General features: G+C 39.8%; 1 protein-coding gene across 3 annotated transcripts; it reads right to left on the minus strand.

Annotated features, from left to right (window-relative positions):
* Positions 1–631: 631 nt before the first annotated feature.
* Positions 632–23,117, minus strand: LOC143885122 (lipoyl synthase, mitochondrial-like). 3 transcript variants are annotated; one of them, XM_077389124.1, is made up of 5 exons: positions 22,522–23,116; positions 15,009–15,220; positions 13,892–14,271; positions 7,190–7,310; positions 632–966 (listed from the first exon to the last, which is right to left on the minus strand). In XM_077389124.1, the coding sequence occupies exons 1-5, from the start codon at positions 22,965–22,967 to the stop codon at positions 944–946; spliced, it is 1,182 nt and encodes a 393-aa protein (XP_077245239.1). In that variant the 5' UTR covers positions 22,968–23,116; the 3' UTR covers positions 632–943. The 3 variants fall into 3 exon arrangements, with proteins under 3 accessions (XP_077245239.1, XP_077245238.1, XP_077245240.1); XM_077389123.1 differs by having other exon boundaries at positions 7,184–7,310; XM_077389125.1 differs by lacking the exon at positions 7,190–7,310 and having other exon boundaries at positions 22,522–23,117.
* Between the last annotated feature and the right edge of the window lie 601 nt (positions 23,118–23,718).

Here is a 23,718-nt window from a genome sequence, read left to right on the forward strand (position 1 = left end):
ACAAAGTAGAGGCAGGATTTTAAGACTACCCGAAAAGAGAATAGCCAATGGAACCCCAAAACCCAGAAACCAAAAGAAAACCCAACCAAATACATTGAAAAATCCCCCCACTCTTTTACTAGCAAATACTCCCACAAATCAAAACCCACATACAATCAAGGCCCCTGAACAAAACAACACTCAAACATCAACAAATAAATGACAAGTGGGTTCTCTTCTTTCCTCTTTTCATCAGCAGAAATCCCTGCCCATCAAAATCCATATGGAGAACCAAACAAGACAAGTAAATCCCCAATTCATCAACAGAACATCGAAAGGCCTTTGTTTTCTTCTTCTCCTCCCCGCTAATGGCTATGGATTTTGTAGACAGACCTCGTGGTATAAGGGGCGGATGATAGAAAGGAGATTGCATGGGAATCAGGGAGTAGTATCTATTAGGCCTTGCTATTGAAAGGGTCTACACTAAAATCCATCCTCATTTGGATACTTCTCACCCTAAACTAGGTCTAACCCCCAACGGTCTACATTATATATAAAAAAGGCTTCACATATTGGAGGCTTATAATTGTCCAAAGGGAGTGGGTTTTGTAAGAACATGAGAGTGCATCCCATAACAACTCATGGAAACATATACAGTAAATGCTATAATTAGCAAAATTGCGGAGAATTCAACAGACTCAAACTACTTTGAAGAATTGGGCACTCTTCAATTCCTCAAAAAAAATCTGCAAATAATTTACATCTTTCAAACCAATCATGCGACAATTATATTAGAAATTATATGGTGTCAGGTATTATTTAAAAAGTACAGCGTGACCTACTTAATAGAATGATCCGAACCGTTCATTTGCTGAGCCAAAATGTAAATAGGCTTTACCCTGTAAATCATCACCGTAGGATGATCCTAACCCTCTGAATCTGATTGGATATTGATGATTGCTTGTTAATTGTCACCTGTAACACAGCCTATACAAAAGTGGAAGTAAAAGAAAAGTCCCATTATTTAAAACCAGGGAGTGCAGATATCATTACCTTATAAAAAAAAATCATCAACTAATCCACACAACAATTGTTTTTGAGATACTTAAAACCATTTGAACCCATAACAGCTGCATCAAAGAGCGGCAATTGGAACATAAAGAACAAATTGAGTTTTTTGAAAAAAACTAGCAAAAATATTGAAACCTTAAAGCTCCGATCTTGACCCTCGAATTTTCAATTACTTTGAGAAGTTCCTGAAGAATGAAAAACTTTGTAAACATATGCGGAAGTAGTGTTAAAATCATGAGTTTGTCAAATTACTGTCAGGGGCAAGCTTTGAAATGCTAAATTTTTAACACAAAATAAAGACAGGCTGCTGATAATGGCACTACCATGTTTTAATAATTGCCCAAACTCATCTTGTCTTTTCAGCTCCCAGATGCCCGTTAAAACAGAAAAGACAAGATCAGTTTGTGCAATTATTAAAACACGGTGCTGCCAATATCAGCAGCCTAAAGATAAACCAGAAGGAAAAACAAATGAACAGCAACTCATGTCCAGTTAACATACAACTGATTAAACCAAGCATTGTAAAGTTGCAAAAATGGCGGCAAATGGAAACAATAAGTAGAAACAGGACGGAGTTGACAGCTTTGATACATTGCTTTAGAAACATGCAACTACGCAAACCAATTGCAACTCAAAGCAGATAACAATGTTGATTTTGCAAAAAATGGTAGCAAAAACTATCGAAAAACTACCCACTCATACTCTTTACAAAAAGTGTTCATGTAAAAATGTTCAGAGATTTTACGATGAACTATAGGATGTAGGCACGAGCAGATTGACCACTCTCTTCTGCAATCTGTGTAGTTTTGTTTCTTAATAATTAAGGTTAAACAATTTAAAATGGAGGAATACTGGGGGTTTATAAAGCCAATGTTCAGCCCCTGGATTCCACTAGGTAACAAGAACCCATGCTGGAAAGGACGATAGAAAAACAGATTTTGGTGCCAAAAGGAGTCTACAGCTGTCAGTTTAACATTTTCTGAGATGAGCAAGAGGTGGACCCTCTTCAAACTGCTTCGAAACTCCAGGAATCTCATTGTTTTTATTTTTCACATTTTGGAACAAAATTTCAGAATGTGTTTGGCATATCCATACTGTAAGGATTGAAGAAAAGAGAAAGAAGGATAAGGAGGAAAAGTTTTGTGGTAATTCTCTATTCAATACTCAAAGTGCTGACTTATATATCAATGATAAGTAGATGACTAAAATGCTCTCAAGTCATCGCTAACGAGATCTCTAGATAACGATTTCAGCTTGCCAATCTCTAATAAAACAATCCACTATTCATAGTTCACTTGATATACCTCATTTCACTTTGCTGCCGATAGATGCTCCTAAAGTGTCATGGAGATGCTGACAAACCTGACTTACATCGTATAAAATATCAGATTTTGGTAAAATTGAGGTTCCGAATAGCATCTACCATAGTTCTAATACATAAGAGGGAACTTTATTTTTTTCTCCTCCTTTACCAGTCTCCTTAGTGTAAGCAACAAGGGTGCTAAGTGGTTTACAATTCATCATGTAAAACCTATGCCTATGAAGTAGTGCAACACCCCAAGGTCCTTCACATCAAAAGGGGGTTTCCAAAAGGGTAAGGCTAAATCGAGAAGGTGGTTGGGCGACTGGTTATGCTCACTCTGCGATTATTGTAACTTCAAATGGCGGAGTAGATGCCACTGCTGTCAACAAAGGAAATCAAAATCACTCCCTCCGATCGGTACCCCACAGGGTAGTCGCCATTTACAAACATCCGTGGTGGGGGGAGAACCTAGAAGGAGAGGTAAGGAAGTAACAGGACGGCGGCTTGGGGATTGGAATTGCCCCTCTTGTGATTATCTTAATTTTAAGTGGCGGGATAATTGCCAATGGTGTCAGCAGGGAAGAAAATCCCCAAATGAAGTGAGTCCCGTTAACCCAACAGTTTTACCAGCGAAGGATAGTATTGAGGTCAACCGATGGCCTGATTCTGGGGAGATCTCTTCCAATGTTGAGGGAGGGGTTCCAACATTATTTATCTCGGGTAAGGATGTGGAATTGCGAATGGATACCCTAAAGGCATGCTTGATAGGTAGGAAAAACAGATAAAAATGGGACCCTAGATGACATTTGGCTTTGGGCTAAGAGTTTCTGGGATATCCCTTCTCTTCCTTGCCCCAGCATTTTGGCGAAGAACGAAGTCCTCTTTATGTTTGAATCGGAGGAGGTGGCCTCCAAGATGTCGAGGCATGGGGAGACCAACTGTTCTATCTTTTTTCATGGAGTAGGGACTTCGTTCAGGGTGCGGAAGCCCTCTGGGTTAACTTCTATGGTTTTCCATCCGATTATCCGACATTGAGAATGGTAGTTGAAACCTTCCTCGATGGATGGATCCAATTATCCGACATTGAGAATGGTAGTTGAAACCTCCCTCCTTGCCCGAGGAAAGGTTGAGTACATTGAAAGAGACCCTCCTAATAGTGACGATAAGTCCTACAACAAGTGGAGAGAGGAAGATGCCATTATCAAGACGCTCCTCTGGAGTAGCATGGACCCAGAGTTGCAAGACATATGATGTACCCTATGATTTGGTGGACACTATGAATTTATTGTCGACACACGTGTCGTGTCGTGTCCGCCACGACACCCGTGTCGACACTCCTTTAGACACTTCTAAGTGTATTGCTAGAAGTGTCAGTAACTTTGTATGTATGTGTATGAGTGTGCCACTATTTCAAGATTTTTAGGGGATTCCATGTCAGATACCTCATATCTTGATCGAAACCCGGCACACGAATCTATGTCCACAAATCATGATTATATGTATTTTCTATTTTAGCTGTGTCCCCGTTTCTAAATTTTGGGAGTTTGCCGTGTCCGACACTCATGTCCGTGTCCACAAATCATAGGATGTACCTTAAATCATCCAAGGACATCTGGAAACGAGCTGAGACTTTGTATCTGATCGTCAAGAAGTTCGCTCGAATTTGTGAAGTATACTCCGAGCTGTTGTATCTCAAACATGGTGATCAGTCTGTCTGAGTTCTACTCCCAATTCGTGACTCTTTGTGAGCAGTTGGATATGTACCTGCCCTTTACCACGGATCAGTCAATTTTGGCCAAGCGTCAGCAAGATTTATGGGCCGTCCAACTCCTTGATGCTTTAGGGCCCAAGCTTTTTCCTATTCGTCAGTAGATTGTGGGTTTAGGGCCTCTGCCATCTCTTGATGAGGTGTTCTAATTTTGAGGAGAGAGAGGGGGGAGAGAATTAGGGCAGATTGGTTTTAAGTTCTATGGGTTTCCTACTCCAATGAACTGTTATTTGCTTTAACTGTTTGATGAGATTGGAAGCAATGCTCGCATCTAATGATCTTGCAACGGACTGGGCTATATTGCTCGTTTCATTTTTATGAAGATTGTAGTTTTGATATTATGGTGTTACATTACTTTTTTGGGTGCAGAGTCCGTCTACACCAAAGGGGTGTCGGTGCTGATGCCTGGGCAAGACATCCCCACTTTCATTGCACACCCTGCCCCTGCACCATACCCCCCTGAGCGGATTTCGTGGCCCCTTCAGCCACTCCACCTCCAACTCCAGTTACAAATCTCATCCCCTCTATAATTGTTTGAGTTCCAGAAATTCAGCCTCAAAACCCATTCAACAGAACCCAATTTAGCAATTATACTTTCAACCTAGAGTTAGAGACCATATAAATTCACCCCGCCGCACTACCAGAGACTCCTCCTTCAACACAACCTGTCAGCAATTCTATCAGAGACTAACGGAAACCATCAGCAATCCTACATCAAACCATGTTTCTGTGTATATTCTGTCACATTCCAGTGGTGTTGTCGTCAACTTGCTCGCCTACCCTCTTCTCCATAGATGATGTTGGCCTCTGTCTCTATCGATGATGATGTTGGCTTCGTAGCTGAGCCAACCTGTACGATTACTCACACCAGAGCTGATTTTTTCTAAGATTTTTCGGGTGGCTATTCCATGTCTCCTACAAATTCGCCTATTCTATAGTATAGTTTTGAATTGTCCGAGTATCTTTGATGGATTACTTACTGCAGAGCTGATCTTTCTCAGATTTTTCCTTTTGAATCAAATGAGCATCTGCCTAAAGAGCCAGAGAATGTAATCAGCATGTAGAATGATCAGTGGACACCCTTACTCTATTGTCTAGCCATTAATGTAAATTCCAGGGGAAGTACTTCAAGAGGCATGCTTTACACAGTCTCTCTCTGTGTGTGTGTGTGTGTGTATTGGCTGTTTTTGCATACCCCATTTTCTTCTTGATGGTCTGTTTTATGGCATCATACTTCACTGGCAAGCAGTGGGTCCGATCATAGCTATCTCCGTCTGAACCTTTATCTTGTGTATGGAACATCCATTTTGGATGAGACCCGGATACTGTGGTGAGCGTCGTGATGGTTCTACAGGATCAACGGTCTTGATTAGAAATACAACCATGTTTATTGTGGGATCCATTCTAAGGGTTGATCATCTGCAGTCACTTGTTAATGATCCAAACTATATATTTTATTTGCACCAAAATCCACCCCCGGCAATTGTGAATATAGTTTTTGGATGTGCAAGCTGGGGTTAGGCTTTAAAATTGTGACTTGCCAGTTAATGATGGTCCTAACCATTCAAGTACTGCTAAGAATTGGTAGGTAGTAAGTAGGTACCAACCACCTATTCGATGGTTGCAACTATAATTAAGGGCATGTAAGGTAAATGCTGGGTTTAGCGAGTACCTCTATCATATTACCCAGTGGGCCCAACCTATAGTTGATCTAAACCGTCTGCTGGGTGTCCCAAGTGATGAAAATCCCTAAGGGTCCGTTTGGATGCCGAGAAGATTTTGATTTGGAATTCACAAATTTGCAGCCCCTTTTTGCGTTGACATTTGGATCCCGATCAAATCCTTGAATTTCCAATTCAGCGACCGACACTGAAAAAAATCAGATTTCCAAATAAGCTGTGGAAGTAAGAAATTGGAAATCCCCAGATATGGCAGTTTCCTTCACCTCTACCCTGCTCCTCAATCTTGTTAGTAGTTGTAGTAAAACCCCCACCCATCATCTTCTGTTGTGATAAATCGGAATTTCTCTCATGTTTTTGTTGTCCTATATAATAAGGGAAGGGTGCCAATCTATGCAGTAAGCCTCTGCTCAAATTCATATGGTGATGCTCTTCTAGAAAATTAATTGCAAATGACAGCAGGAAAAAAAAAACGCCCGATTCATGTTCAAAGGTAAAAAAACATGCAATTTTTTGGGTGTCACAAGGAGGGACACGTCGGAAATCAACCATTGATCTTGTACAGTAGAACATCAGGAGAAAACCCTCATGGGTTGGGTCCCATCCAGAAACGGACATCTCAGTGTGAGAAAGATAAAAGGACTACAAAAATCAACGGTTTAGATTTCCGTATGGAATCCCAAATGAGGCTTGATGGATCAAGGGCCAAAGATCATCCGATTAAGGTGTCTGGATCACATGTTCTGATCAACAGATCTGATGAGGCAGAAGTGGGGCCCAATAAATGTCTTTTAGGCTTGATGGGCTGATAAAACCTAGTTACATCTCGAAGATCACAAGAGTCCAGTGCTGCTGTAATTAGTAAAACTTATACTGGCATCCATTCATTGAATGGCTAAAGATCAAACAATAGACTAGCTGAAAAACAGGTGAAAATATTTATTAAAAAAAAATAAAAAATAGAGTGGGCGCGCAATGATCCAAAACATTCAATTGTTGGTTCCCTACTCAGATAATCCATGTACAAAAAATCATCTCTATATATAGATAAATCTTAACCCTCTGATCTGCAGAGGTTTCTAAAATTTGGAGGTTTAGCATCATCATATGGAGAAGATTGATTTTCGGGGCATGGCCTATCTAAGTTGGCGCCAAACAAATGAATGGTTTTGATGAATGAACCATGAGGGACCCACATTATTTTTTTAATATACTTGAACTTACAGACACCATATAAAAAAGTATTGAATATTAAAAAATACATTTGGAGAGAGAGCGCGCGAGAGAGAGAGAGAGAGAGAGAGAGAGAGAGAGAGAGAGAGAGAGAGAGAGAGAGATAGAGAGAGAGAGAGAGTAAATGAGATATGGGTTGGACTTAAAGACCTTCACCTAAGGAGACGCCGAGCTGAGAAGACATTGCTCTATCAGATTGAATCATAGATTTCATATAGAACTCCCCTGCTTTGTATGAGGACCTCACCATGGGACCAGATGCCACGTATCTAAAACCCTGCAAGCGACAAACCACATCACATTAAACAACCACGACACGAATTTCACTTATTACAATCATACCACATGGAGTTAAATGCTTGAAGGGTGAAAAGGGGCAAAGAACCGTCTATGAATCCAACCGGGAAGGTCAACAAGGGGAAAAAGAGAAATGGGACTACAAACAAAGAGTCGGATCTAGAAGAGGAGATTTTATATGGTGGCCGACCTTTACATGTAAAGGTCGGAGAGAGAAAACCCCTCCTCCCTTGATTTTTTATCCATCAAAAGCCCCTTTTTTTTTACTTTTCCATGGATCAAAAATCAAGGGTGGCAGGTTTTGTCTCTCTCTGCCCTTGTTACTACACGGTCGGCCACCATATAATTTCTCGTAGAAGAGAATGTAAGAAGGGCGAAAGAAATGAATGGAACAGGAGTTAATGGATAGAAAACTGCCCTTTCAAAAAAAAAGTATAGAAAACTGCTATAGTATGAAACATCACTTTAAAAGAAAAAAGCATCATACCCCATCAATATAAGAAAGCACCTATTGTCATTCATTTCAACCATTTTCAAGGCCAGTAAGCCTTTCATATTTATAGGCTATACGAGCCAAACCATATGACTATCGTAAAAAACATTTAAAATCCTAGTCTAGTTAAGATTCCTATCATACTTAAATTGCTAACTTATTGTTCAAACAAAACTATTACATGGACTCACTCTACTACAATCCTAACTCACCATGGAAAGTAACCTACTTCAAATCCCAAAAATACAAGGACTCTACTACATTGCAATGTGGACCCTTGCGTTCACTTAACAACTTCAGTGATTAATTACAAATGACTTAAATGCCCTATCACTTGAGATTTTCATAATAAATAGGTGGGCCCTTTTTTAATGGTATGTGGGCCCTATTTTAAGCACCTAAAGCTTAAAGAAACTAACTGATAGAAAAATATCACCATACCCCTCCTATAACTAAAAGGGCCTAAAAGACACATAAATAGCACGCAAAAATTAAAATATGGTCCCTAGGTTGGTCCAATCAATATGGTTAGGAATAGGATTTGTAGGATCTATTTTGGCGCTACAAACAACACTTGAATATCTACTGCCACCTACATATGCTTTGTTGGTCAAGAAAAGCTTTCTTTTTCACCCTGTCTTCATTCAATGCAAATTAGAAAACTTCCTATGCATTCCAAACTCAAACAGGTACTAATTCCTTTTGAATATGAGTCCAAGAACCATAAACATCAAGCTATGAAGAGCAAGCTGCCAAAACTCTTTCATGTACTCTTTCGCACTTTTATCAGAATGACAAAGGTGATGAAAAGAACTATAAAAAGTTTGCACTTAAATCAATCAAAAAAAATCCCTGAAATTATATTCAGTGTACCCAAGTCCAATTCTTCATCTGCCACTTCTCTCTAGTGACGGCATGAGACATTGCCACCAAATTGAAACTCCCTTCAGTTTTGCTTATATGAATTTTATTTCCAATCTTCAAGAAAATCCTTCCACTCACTAAAAAATTCCACACCATTAAGACAATCCAGAAAAGATTTAGGATGCACCTTACTGTGAAAAATTAGACACAGAGACCTCCAAACAAAGCTACAATCATCCTCGAGTTCGAACAAATACGTCTTCCTATCGACAAGAATTAGACCTCGGACCTTTGGAACATACTAAAAATAATAATTTATTTTTGTCTTCTACCTGCTCACGAGTCCCACAGACAACATCTTCATATGCCCCTTGAGTTCTTGACAAGTTACTTGATTCTAATGTCGTCACTACCTTTTAGTTGGTTTTTGGCCTCCGCTAGCAAGTTCTTGTCTGCCAGACCACCATTACAAGCCAACATATCCAATCAAATTCCTGCAACTATGGACCTACTTGCTGCACTAAATCCAATAGCTAGTCATAATTTTGTTTATGAATGTGTGCATAACACAAGTTGTTTTGCTGCACATGCTTTGCCCAGCAATATTTATTCAAGACAAATTTTCATAACTTCAAGAACCGCTCTAATACCAATTTTTTTTTTTTTTGAAAGATGACCAATTGTATTTATATTCATACCATATATACATAAGTAGGGGACCAGGAGTCCCGTAAAGCTACATCATAAAATGGCCTAGGAAATAACTCCAGGCCTTCCTACAGAAGGGTTCCCAAAAATTCCTCTGATCCCATTACATTAACCAGTGCAAACCTAAATACCATCTTCACTATCTACCTCGAGACTCATTCATAAAACATGAAAGGACCCACCAAAATTTCTGCTATCTTAACCGAAGATCTTAGAAGATAAGCAGGACCAACCTTCTTTCACAAAAAATCCTGATCAGAAACCACAAGGGATTTCACCCATAAGAGGAGCACTTCTCCAGCTCTCCTAAAAGATGTTGGATTTGGTAGTCCGGCATGTCTGTGTAAAACCCAGTCTCATTCTACTGGAAATCCTTTCTTCTACTAGACGAATACCCACCGCCTTATTAGCCTCCCATCGAGACTTCCTCAAGTTCCTCTCGTCGGCCAGGATTATATTGAAGAAGGGGTGTTTGTGTAGAGGCAAATGAGTGTCCTTTACATAAACTGACCCGGATAGACGATGGAAATCCTCAAAGTTATCTTGGGCCTCCTTCTTAAACAGTTTCCACTGCTTCCTGAGGTCTTTCGTAATTTCCTTGTGGGTCGGGTCGTTCATAGAAGCCCTCTCCTCGTCATAATTCATCGTTTTCATCCCGTAAAGGATTTTTTCCAACACCAAAAGTTCCATGGACCACTTCCTTTTCCTCTGGATATCGCTTGGATGCTCCATTCTTGGCTACCTCAAGATGAGAGCGAAAGTTCAAAAGTAGACCTATTTCCAGATCTCATGTCGGATCCCAATGGTTTTCCCTAAACCTTTATATAAAGGTCATCACCAAATTATGGCCAATGACCAAAGACCTATCCCCTATTCCACTATAGTGTGCGAAGAAAGCCCTTCTAAATAAATATTTATGCAGCTAACGTATTCATACCCTCTAACCCAAATCGAGAAGAAACCTTTTCGACTCCCCTTGTATCGGTAATAGAAATATAATAATTACTATACTCAAAGAGCAAAGACCTTTGGAAGGGTCATTTCCTGATCGTGACAGATCTCTACTCTTCCCCACCCAGTGACGAATGTTAACATTTATTAAGTACAACGGCATCTCCGTAATACCCAGAAGCAATGATATAAAGCAATCCTTCTGATGCACGCTTAAAGCACCTTTTATCCAATATCCTTCTTCATTTGAAGAAGTGCCAACCAATAATCCCCCGATCCCCCACATAGAATACTATATCACATAGGACCCCCGCTCTCCTAGGCCATCTAGCTTCAACTTAGACATAAGCTAGAGGGAAACCACTGATCACTCACGCAAAGACAGCACATGCACTGGGTGGGGACTCAACTTATGTCACCGATGAACTTTCCAGATGTGAGGACTCAAAATTAGGCAAATCAGAAAGAGACCCAGCTACATCTTGAATTTCAATTCCAATGGTGTAATATTGGTCTGAAATCCAGATTTTTACAAAAGAACCAGGTAGCTTCCATCGTGGGGCTAAAATTTTGGTTGACACAAAACTCATACATTGTATGTGACTCCCTTCCAACTTCACCTCCAGAACCAGACCAAAGAGGCTCCCTAGAGCTTCCACCGTTGAAGTGGCCCATGCGTGTTGTGGAAAACCATAGAAGTTAACCCAGAGGGCTTCCGCACCCTGAACGAAGTCCCTACTCCATGAAAAAAGATAGAACACTTGGTCTCCCCATGCCTCGACATCTTGGAGGCCACCTCCTCCGATTCAAACATAAAGAGGACTTCGTTCTTCGCCAAAATGCAGGGGCAAAGAAGAGAAAGGATATCCCAGAAACTCTTAGCCCAAAGCCAAATGTCATCTAGGGTCCCATTTTTATCTGTTTTTCCTACCTATCAAGCATGCCTTTAGGGCATCCATTCGCAATTCCACATCCTTACCCGAGATAAATAATGTTGGAACCCCTCCCTCAACATTGGAAGAGATCTCCCCAGAATCAGGCCATCGGTTGACCTCAACACTATCCTTCGCTGGTAAAACTGTTGGGTTAACGGGACTCACTTCATTTGGGGATTTTCTTCCCTGCTGACACCATTGGCAATTATCCCGCCACTTAAAATTAAGATAATCACAAGAGGGGCAATTCCAATCCCCAAGCCGCCGTCCTGTTACTTCCTTACCTCTCCTTCTAGGTTCTCCCCCCACCACGGATGTTTGTAAATGGCGACTACCCTGTGGGGTACCGATCGGAGGGAGTGATTTTGATTTCCTTTGTTGACAGCGGTGGCATCTACTCCGCCATTTGAAGTTACAATAATCGCAGAGTGAGCATAACCAGTCCCCCAACCACCTTCTCGATTTAGCCTTACCCTTTTGGAAACCCCCTTTGGAAGCTCGCACATCTCTCCCCCACGCATGGAAATTATCACCACTACTTTTGTTGCTTCTACCCTGCCCTTGATAGCTGCAAATTACTTCCTCCTGATCGAGTTTCCACTTTTCAAGTTCTCCAACTCTCACACACTCCTATTGTAATTTGTATATCAGATTTCGCTCTAATACCAAAATTGATGGAGAGAAAGCAAATAAAGCAAGGAAAATAGAGCCATGAGTCCGTGACAGCTAAGGGGGACTTCCCCCTCGGCAATCACCCTAGATAAATCAGAAGGTGCAATCAATTTTATACCCTGAATGGCTGCCCTAACTTCCGCTTCATTTGAGTCACAAAACCCGAGGGGTCTAGAGAAAGCCCCAAGTGTATCGCCATCCTTGTCTCTAAGAAGACCGCCCACTCCTGCTGGACTGGGGTTTCCCAAACTAGATCCATCGAAATTAATCTTAAGGGAACCTGAAGGATGAGACGACCAGCTCTAAATGACTCGCGCAATTGGGTCTCCCCTAAGCATACCTCCTTCCAATCATGACAAAAATCAAATGCCAAAACAAAGCTAAATAACGGGAGGGCCTTTGCCTAGGAGATGATTACAACAACAGTTTTCACGTACAAAAAAAAGACGGGCTCTTGACAATGCCCTTGAAGATTCTAGCATTTCTTTCCGTCCACAACACCCAAATTGTAGCTAGTAAGGCCACATTCCATAGCAATCTTCCTTTCTTTTGCCAAGAGACCAACAATCACGAGTCCATTAGTTGATCCAAACCGGCTGGAAATACCCAAGAAATACCAAACGAAAATAAGATTATGTAGCTCCCTGTCAAATTTGCAATGTAAAAAGAAAATGATCCATTGTTTTGCCTGCTTCAATACATATAGCACAATGATCCACTATCAAAAGTTGGCATTGGCGAAAGTGATCCACTGTCGGAATCTTGTTCAGAACAACCGTTCAGCCGACGGCACAAACCATTAGGGGTGCCAAGATGCACCACACTTTAGCTACATGCGGAGATACCGTGCGAGAGGTAAGATGGAGGGAGAATGATTTGACACTGCAATCCGCCGAGGTGCACCAAATCCAAACTCTTTTGTTTATACCCGAGTTATGAATTAATTGCCTTTCCACAATACTTAGCAAAGGAGCAACCCACTCGAACTCACTGTCAAAGAAGCTTCTTCTGAAGTGCAAGTCCGAGACGATGCCACTTTCCTCTCAAACAAGGCATTCATTCACCCAAATTTCTTTCTTCTTAGCCACAAAAAACAGATCAGGGAAGATATCACAAAGAGCCTTGTCTCCACACCATTTATCCTTTCAAAATTTAATTCTCTCCCCCGAATAAACCCTAAAATGAATACCTTCAGTAAACTTGAAGCAAAATTTAAGAATATCTCTCCACACAGTCACACCTCTACTGTGAAAATTATCACCTGACTCCCATCCTCCAGGAAATTCTCCACATGGTCACAATATTTTTTTTTATTTGAATGGTAAAATTCCATTAAAGAAAATGGAACTAAGAGAGTCTCCAGGATACAAAGAAGAAAGATACAATGAGCCCTACAACTTAGGGCGGAAGAAAGCCAAAAAATACAATGCTTTCTTTGGAAACCCCTTATTTAGCCAATCTATCAGTATTATCGCGACATTTTGATACAATGACAAATACTTGAAATAATCACGGAATGATATTATCATTGTTATCATTTGTTGTGAAAAAAATAACAAAAAATGTCACAATAGTTTAATGAGGGTTCCATCAGATTACTTAAATTGAGTATGCGATAAAGTGTTTTGAATCCAACATCTTATGTCATTATGATCCTACAGTTCAAGCTCCCTCAAGTATCTGATCAGAATTTCTGAAATTGAGTTTTCATAAGTACTGCAATAAGGTTTTTTCAAGTTTTTTGAAGAACAATCTTTCACCTTAACCCCCAATTCTTGATTTGAGTCCAGTAAATTCAATGAGTTCCCCCTAGCAGTTCATTGAGTTTTCGAAAAACCTTGGAAGTGAGAGACAATTGAAAGATTGAAACTATGCAAACTGTCCAAATATAACATCTAATAAGTAATTGTAGAATATGTTTAAGTGATTGGAGCATACCATTTCCATGCCAAGAATGCGATACTTTTCAAAAGCTTCTGGAGTGACGTATTCAGAGACTGGCATATGTCGCTTCGATGGCCTCATATATTGACCAAATGTCATGACGTCAACCCCTGCAGCCTTCACGTTCTCCATCGTTCTCACCACTTGATCAGGTGTTTCCCCACAGCCCAACATTATCGATGTCTTTGTAAGAGTGCCAGTAGGGGCATAATCCTTTGCCATTTTTAGAACGTCAATAGATTGCTTGAAATTAGCACGGTGATCACGCACGACACACTGAAGCTCTTCAACTGTCTCGATATTGTGAGCAAAAACGTCTAATCCGGATTTGGCCACTTTCTCTACACATAGAGGGTCTCCTCGGAAATCAGGAACTGCACAGATGGTATGATGTATTTTAAAGCTATGGATGAAGGAAAAAATCCTATGATTATTAAGAGTGTGAAAAGGAAAAAAAACATTAGTGAAAAGTGAAAACTTTAGATTGTCTTCATAGACATAATCAACATTGCGTCAACATGCATGCTGAGCATCAGTTACCAGGAGGGTAAAATTGGGAGTACAGGCAGCAAACAAAGGAAAGAAAACAAACTAGATGAGAAGCCAAACTGCCCAGAAATTGCGTAATCAAATGTACAGCCTATTGGATTCTCTCACTACATGGAGGAACAAGTGTTTACTTGGATGTATTGCAATTTAAAATCATATACTTAGTCAAAATAAAGTTGACTCAGTTTAGTTAATCAGTGACCCAGTGGGATTTTATTAACTTGAATAATCTGAAGAAGCTTTTGATGGACCAAAAAGGGGAGGCCAGAATCGGCTTGACATGTGCAAGTCAATGATTGAAGACATGAGTCTTTAAACATAACAATGATCTGGAAAGCAATAATTATAGCCAATCCCAGATCTTCAATACATTTTCTTTAAATGGGAAAGATCTTCAACACCTTTAATTACACTATAGGTTACAAAGTTATGATTGAAGATGACAACAGTATATTCAAACACAGTTTAGAAAAATCACCCTACAGAGTACAGACACTACAAATATATAAATAAATGGATATGCATACATATTATAAAGATTAAGGGTGAGAATAGTTCATACCAAGAGCTTCTATTAGCATTTTTGGCTTTAATGTTTTCAACTTCTGGACAGTCTCTGCAAAATGACCACTTCCTTGGTCAGCCAAATCATCACGATCAACACTAGTAATAACCACATAATCCACACCCCATGACACAATTGCCTCAGCCACGTTAGAGGGTTCATTTGGATCTGGTGGAGGAGGATTACGTGATGTCTTCACATTACAGAACCTGAAAAGTAGCACATAGAGAGCATCAGGCTCCATGACATCTGAAGAAAAGGAACAGTAGAAGAGGTTCATAACTACAGCCTTCCTAATAACATGTAATAATCCATGTCACAAAAAATTCATTCATTTCATTTCAAGTTCAACATTGAAAAGTTATTAATGAATGATGTTATTAAAACATTCATATCATTCCTCGACATGGACAGAGCCAGCGCCCCCTCCCATTTCTCATTTATTCTAAAGAGGGGTAATGCCCTTATCACCATTGTCTCGGGTATTTTCCAAAACAACGGGTATTTCCAAATCTGCAACAACTCCCTTCATCGCAGATGTTAGGGCTTTTTTGTTTTCAAAACACATCTTCCTCTCAGGTCTACCCTCTCTCACGGTGACAGTCAAGGCGATTTGTAATTTTCCAGGCGTATTGTCTTTCTCCATCTCTATCTCTAGGTTCCCTCTTTCTCTCTCAATGTGAATGCTCCAAATTTCTGAACATTTTATTTTCCAACATGATATAGCTACATTGGTTTCTTGTTTTTGCCATTGCGAGGTCTGGGGAGGGCTAGATGTACACAGCCTCCCTATGAAATCCAAGCCAAAATCTACAAAAGGGTGGAATTTTGCTTGGAGTTCCTGGGAATGATGATCCCTCCCTCCCTCCCTCCCTCTGATGGGGTACCATCCAAGATGACATGAAGAATCAAAGAGATACTGATTTTTTTACTTTAATTCCACAAAAAAGGCAATGGAGGTTCGGAATTTCAAACCAATTAGCTTGATTGGAAGCATTTACAAAAGTATTAGCAAGGATCTTGCTAGGGGTATAATGATCGTGCTTGGAGAAGTGATCTCACCCTTCCAATAGGGTTTTTTGTAGAAAGGGAAGCAAATTTTGAGGGAGTACGGATTGTGAATGAATGAGGAAAGACCGGGAATCATATGCAAGGGAGACCAGAAAAAGCATACGATTATGCGGTTTGGAGTTACATAAATTATATCATGGGAAGGATGGGGTTTGGTGATAAATGGACAAAATGGGTGAATGGCTGCATTTATCCCTCTATTTCTCTATAATGATCAATGGAAAAGCGGTGATCTTCTTCAAAAGGTTGAAAGGGCATAGGCATGGGACTCCCTCTCTCTTTCATATTCTCTTTGGTGGGCGAAGCTTTTGAGCAAGATGCCAGAGCCAAGGAGTGGGATGGAAGGCTTAGCGACAAGGAGAATACTTCTGTCATTTCTCACCTCTGGGTATACTGTTATTTTTATTTGTGGGGATTCTGAGCTTCAATTGTGCCATTTTGTGGAGGTTTGAATTTGTTTCAAGGACAAAAGATAATATGAGAAAGAGCTTTATAGTGGGAATTTGAGTTGAAGCGGACTAACTACATAATCTAGCAGAGAAGTTAGGGTGTAGTGTGGGTATAGCTTAATCTTAGACTTCTGCTTGGTTTTGGTATTCCTTCAAAATCACTTTGGGCTCCTGACATGGAATGAGTGGAGAAGAAACCTGCTCATTAGAAGAAATCATATTTATCATTTGATCGTATTTGATATACCTTCTTAATACCACATAGGCATTTGCCAAGAAGATTGTTAAGTTACAAAAGAATTTATTGTGGAAGGGAACAGAAGAGAGAAAGCAAATGAAGGAAATCGTTAAATGTGAAGTTTTGCAAGACAACAGTGTCGAGGGGCCTTGGCCTGTCTCTCTCTCTCGCTCTCTCTCTCTCTCTATATATATATATATATAGAGAGAGAGAGAGAGATAGAGAGAGAGAGAGAGGAGTTGGGGGGGGGGGGGGGGGGGGGGGAGGAGTGCTGGCAATGAATTATTAGTGTTAAGGATAATTCCTTTCCCTTGGTTATGTATACAGTTGAGCAGGGAAAGTGGATTAGGTTTTGGAATGATCTTTGGTTGTTGAGTGTCCAATTACGCCATGTTTATTATAGGAAAGTCTATGAGATGGGGTGTTTGTTGCCAAATGATTCGAATGCAAGGAAGGTAGTTTGAGGGTGGGTTATGAGTTGTAACCTTAACCATTGAGTATGAGTCTCTTCTAGAGTTATTGGGTCATTTTGCAGGTGTACATTTACCCTAACATTGTAAAATGTAGGATTAGGACATCAAGTGTGAAAGGAAGTTTCTTTGAGTGGTCTTTCTTTCGCAAGCTCGTTGAGAAGGAGACCAAGCTTTTCCTTATTTGGAATTATACAGCCCCACATAGAATTCTAGCTTTTGAGTGGGATAGTTGTGCTTCGGGAGATCAACTCTTAATGTATCTAAGAGCAAGGTTTTAAATTTCGGTTTCCGTCGGCAAGGAAATGGAAACGGAAACATTTCAGTTTCGGTGGAAATCTTGTAAAATCACAGAGACTTAAGGAAACATATACAAATGAATAAAAAATCTAATCTTTTAAAAAATATATACAAATGATGAAATTTTAAGATGAAACTTTGGGAAATGCAAAAATAAGCACAAATACATACTTATAAACCATAACATAAGCAAGAAAACCATCCATAACGACTTAATCGGATTGAGCATCTAGAGACATGTGTTGTCGCACATGTCTGGAACAATAAAGTCAATAAGGTACAATGTAATGAATTATAAGAAAGTACAATGACTAGTCCCCCTCTAAGGACCTCAACTCTATTTCAATACCACATAGAGTTACGAGGTATTATTGGTCTCATGCCGATCTGACATCCCATGCATAAGATAAGGTTACTTTGTTATGCAGTTCAATAATGTTGCCTACCAAATATCATTTTCTACATTAATGAAATGAAATGCAAATAATATCTTTCTATTTTTTGTTGTTCCAACAATTTCGGTCGAATTTCGGGAATTTCAGTCAAAATTTCGAGGAAATAATGACATAAAAGGAAATCATGTAGATTTCGTTTCAATGGGGATGGAAATGGAAATATTTCGGTCGTTTCAGGGAAATTTAAAACCATGTCTAAGAGAACGAGTAGCCATTTGGCCAACTATTGTGTGATGTGTAGGATAGAAGAGGATTTTTTTTTTTTTTTTGTGAAGGGTAATAGATAGAAGAGGAATTTTGCTCCGACCACCTCATTCATTGCTCTTTCTTTAGCAAAGTTTTTTTTTTTTTTTGAATGGTTCTTTCTTTAGCGAAGTTTGGACTACCATTCTTCATGATTTGGTATAACCTAGGTTTTTTCGTGCTCCCCCCCCCCCCCCCCCCTTCTAGGGGAAGTGAGGTATTGATGCCGCCTGTGGGGAAAAAAAGAACGTATTCTATGGAGCATGGCTCCATTTTGTAGTGGCATGGGCAGTTTCAAAAGAAAAGAATAGAAGAACATTTGCAGGTAAGGACGATGTAGTGGCTAGAATCATATTTGGGAAGTAAAGAGCTCAGTTCTGAATTCGGCCACGGAAAAGGACCAGCACGTTCTTTCCAAGATATTATTCAAAAGTGGGACATCATCTTGAAGGATTGAAGCTCCAACGGTAATAGGATGATGAGATTGAAGCTTTCACTGCCCCAAGCAATCAAGCTAAAGCTAAAATCTGATGGGTCTACCTAAGAAAACACAGAGTGCACGGGATTGGTGGCATTTTTCACAATAATTGAGGCGAGGTGGTGTTGTTACTCATGACAGAATTGGCATTGCTTATTCCAATGAAGCAGAAATGAGGGTCCTTGCTATGGTCATCCAGATTTTCACCTAACAGTAGGGAGACACATTATGGGACGAGCGGGATTCTTTTAGCTAGATATAGTTGGCAAATCAAAAGAATTCAGGACTATAGAAGCTGGCTCACATTATTAACAGATTTCTGATCTAGGTGAAAGGAGATGTACTAATTTTTCATTTTCCTTGAAGTGCCAATGCGATTGCGGACTCGCTAAAATTTGAGCCCTTGGAGATGTTCTGTACATGGAGCGACCTCTACCCCAATTGAAATTTTCTGCTTTTGTTTCTTTAGTAGAATCTAGTCGTCTTCTAAGAAAAGGTAGGGGAATCAGAGATTTTTGGACTGCCATGTCCAGTTTTATTGCTATAATAAATGTAAGGCAGTTCTTAAAATTTGTGCTTACTTTTTCGTTTCCAGTGGGTACCGGGGAGTAAAAATGCTTAGGCTTTCCACGCCAAGCAGCCAAAATCAAATAGAACTTCACCATAGTGAATTTACTAAGAAGATTGTGCTCAATAATTGAAGCCTTTAGTGACCCATCTAAATTAAAGGAAGAGAAAGTGAACAAAGAAAGAACCACAATCTGTAAAACCAGTAGAAAGAGACCATTATCACTTATACATCCAAGGAAGTATCACGTGCAAGGGAAGAATGAAAGGAAACAATAATAAAACTTCGAAAGTCAACAACACAAGGGAGAGTTGGTGAGATAACTATGGGTAGAGGGTGATTCTTGTGCAACAGGATAAAGCCTCAGCCTTTTAAGGATTGCACAACACGAGACAGAGCCTTTAGATTAGGGAGTGGTGCCTGTTTAACCTTTGTTGTAAATATTTTCCTCATTTTGATTAAAAAATGTGAGAAGCACATGCACATGAAGTCAAGTCTCATCCCATATGCAAGCATACAAATCACTATGTGAGATCCTGGATCTCATTGCCATAAGAATTAAGAGATAAAAGCACAATAAAATAATTCCAAAAAAAAAAGAAAATGTAGAAGCAACACAGATGGACACAAAAAAAGCTCAATCATTGTTGCTTATTAATATGAACCAGGTATCTACCTCTTAATAGACAGAACTGTAAACCCAAAGGCCAAAATTTTGCAATATAATAACCTATGCCTCTCACAAGACACGAGATGGCTCCCGAATTTTAAATTTGACATGGAAAGACAACTCTCAGAACAGCAACAAATTAACACTGCAAACAAACATATAAAACATGGCACACTTCACCTTTAGCCAGTAATGGCAGCAATCTGGCAGCCTATTCTAGCACTCAATTTGGGTAAGTTCTGCACAAATTCCTAAAATGACATGTAAGAAGACAGATGTCAAGCTCTTGGTTTTAAATTTCCAATTAAACCGACACGAAATGAATCCGAAACCAACGTAAGTGTATTAATGGTGTACTAAGAACATTGTCGGAAGTGCCTCTTATTCCTTCTCAAGAATTCTAACCCTAGCAATTTCTTCTTCTTTTTTTGAAATGGCAATATATTGAAAGAATTGAACCCTAGCAATTTCTTGGGCTAGGTTCCTTTCCGTGCTCCAAGTTATGCTTGGCAGAGGACATCAGATGTCGCTAGGGTTAGAATTCTTGAGAAGGAATACAACCCCCCCCCCCCAAAAAAAAAAAAAAACCGGGCTGGCTGAAGCTAAATTTTGACGATTCCACCTTCGGCAACCCAAGGCCAGCTGGCATTGGAGACCTTATGAGAAATGAGTCTCGTGCAAGCAAATGGGCTTTCTCTGGCCCTATCGGTATCAACGACTAATGGGACGAAAGGGCATTCTTCAGGGTATTATACTGGCGGCTAGAGAAGAATTGGATAATATTGTTGTGGAGGGCGATTCTCTTAACGTAGTTAGATGGTTAGATGGGAGGAATACTCCTCCTTGATGATTTTCCGAGATTATATACGAGATATTGGATACTGTGAAGGGTCACTTGGTTAGGTTTCACAATACACGGAGGTCGGCTAATGAAGAGGAGAACAAAGTTGCTCGTGCTGGAGTCGATCGGCCTTCGCTATAGAGATATTTTCAAAGAATCATGATGTGTTCGGATGATTTATAATTAATCACAAATAAAGGACGTGGAAAATTAGGCCATTTACCTCAAAAGAATAAAAATCTTTGAATTAGACCCGCTTTCAATTTGTCAATTCGCACTTCGTTTTTTGTTTTGAATGCGCGATTAGAGTAAAGGTAGATAGAAAATGGTCAAATGACCTTTAATCTTATAGAAAATAAGTCTAAAGAGCCCAGTGCAAAATTAGGCCATTTACCTCAAAATAAGAAAAATCTTTGAATTATACCCGCTTTCAAATTGTCAATTCGCACTTCGTTTTGTGTTTTGAATGCGCGATTAGAGTAAAGACAGATAGAAAATGGTCAAATGACCTTTAATCTTATAGAAAACAAGTCAAAAGAGCCCAAAATTGAAAAGAACATAAAATATGCAACCAGAGTTCAAATTTTTCAAAACCCGGATAGCATGGTGACACTCACCTGATATGGGTGCAATTGTCGGCAAATGATACATGGGGTCCCTATCATATCAGCCCCCCTAAAAACCGTTATGTATGGTGTCAGACCATGCTCTTAAACAGTCTTCACATCTTTACTAGTGAATTAGGAAAGAAATTGTTCATGAAAGATGAATCTTCAAATGGAATTGATTCTCCAAGTGTGAGTAGTCCACAATCTTTCCATAGGTAAGATTGGATGCCCAGAAAAATAAAGTTTGTGTTAAGAATGAAATTAGTAACAGATCAAGGGTATGTCCAATATGCGTGCAAAACTTATACAAATAGACGAAAAACTCTGCCAATACCTCAACAAAACAACCATTTCTTGCTACTAGCAACGATCAAAATACTCAAACTTTTGTTCAATCTTGTAAATATGTTCTAGCATAAATGAAGAAAGCCTGTTTTCCCAAAGCAAGAACATAAATGAAGAATGTAATGATTTTTTTTTTAATTGAAAGCAATTTGAATTGAAATTTGTGTCATCGTTTGATTTTTTGACTTTATAATAATTTATTGATTATTATATATCAACAATTCTGTGCCCCCTGGAGCAAATTCCTCGCTCCGTCCCAATGTATAACCATAAAATGAAAGTATCAGTGTATAACCAGATGTGAAGTCCATTTCATGTTTCATCAGACCATATGGATTCCAATGTATAACCATAAAATGAAAGTTTCAGTGTCGGGCAATTGCACAGGTGACATTAGGAATACATGAATTGAAAGAGTAAACATAAGTTAATGAGGGATCCAATGGTTCTTCATACAACTCCATGATGACTTTTTCAACCTAGGGAAGCTGTATGCAGGCAACCCTCAACCTATTAGAACTCTACCCATATAACACAACACATGTCACTGTAATAAGAGCAGGCACTCTTTTGCTTTGCAAAATGCTATGGCTCCAATCGCATGGGCTTACTTGGAGAAACAAATCCATTGTTTGGTGAGGTATATTTTGAATTCATATTAATATCAAAGTACAGAGAGAGAGAGATAGAATTCCTTCAATTTTACAATCAAAAGAAAATTCCTGACTGAAAATAACATAATTGACCACAATATAAAACACATAAAACACAGACCTGCATCCTCGAGTACAGGTGTCTCCGAGGATCATGATGGTGGCGGTAGCAGTTCCGGTCTCTCCACCGGACCAGCATTCTCCCAAATTAGGGCAGCGCGCCTCTTCGCAGACGGTGTGGAGCTTCAATTCCCTAAGCTTACTCTTGATACTAGCGTACTTAGATCCTCCGGGAATCGATTCCTTCATCCATTTAGGCTTGGGGAGTGGATTCTTCTTCGTTCCAACCTCGACGGAGTACTCCTCCTTGTCGCGAAGGCGGATGAAATCTGAGAGGGAAAGGGATTCGATTGAGAGGCGAGCCCTCAGATCTGCAAGGGTTTGGGGGTTTGGGGGATTTGTTTTCTGGATAGAGGGAGACGAGGAGGAACATAAGTTTCTGGATAGAGAAGGAAGAGGATGGGAGGATTTGAAGCATCTCGCAAGGGAGACGATGCGAGGATACATGATTTGGTTTGGCTCTCTCTCTCTCTTCCCGTAGAAAGAAAGATCAGAGGGTGAGGTGAATCAGAGAATGATAGGCAGAGAGAAAAGATAGAAAAAAATAGCTTCTGAATATTTGTTTTTGTCTATCGGCCATTTTGCTGGATCTTGACCATCAGCTACCACCATGGTTTTAAATCTTGACCGAAAACCGAAATTTCCGTCCGAAATTTTGGGTTTCGGTCGGGGCCCAAACCAAAAGACACATACCCGAAACGTTACTTTATTTCCAACGAAATTTCGTTTATTCCAAAATTTCATCCTAAATTTTAGGAAATTCGACCAAAATTCTAGATTTTTAAATTTTATTATTATTTTCCTAAACTTTCGATCGAAATTACCAAAATTTTGTAACAAATAAAATATTGTTTTTTACATTTCGTCGGATTTTGGCTGAAATTTCAATTTCGGTGAGGTCTGAAACTGGTACCGAAACCGAAATTTAAAACCATCGCTACCAGTCAGATGATAATACTGGTGTATTTTTAGCCACACAAAGATGGCCGACGGCAACGGCGGAGAGGAGTAAAGCGTTAGGAGAGGTGGTTAGGGTATTGAGGTCGGAGTGGTGTGGGACCTGGTGTGCGTGCCCAAATACGTGCAAAGGCTGCACGAGTTGAGGATGGAAAAGATTAGGGTTTCAGAGCAGGTCACGACCTATATGGCGCGCAGCCAGATTGTGGACATGAGGAGGCTGGGTTTCAGCAGATGGATT

The sequence above is a fragment of the Tasmannia lanceolata genome, unplaced genomic scaffold (genome assembly GCF_043159265.1).
Source record: "Tasmannia lanceolata isolate RefF3 unplaced genomic scaffold, GAP_Taslan_0.1 ptg000008l, whole genome shotgun sequence".
In the NCBI taxonomy this organism is placed as follows: Eukaryota; Viridiplantae; Streptophyta; class Magnoliopsida; order Canellales; family Winteraceae; genus Tasmannia; species Tasmannia lanceolata.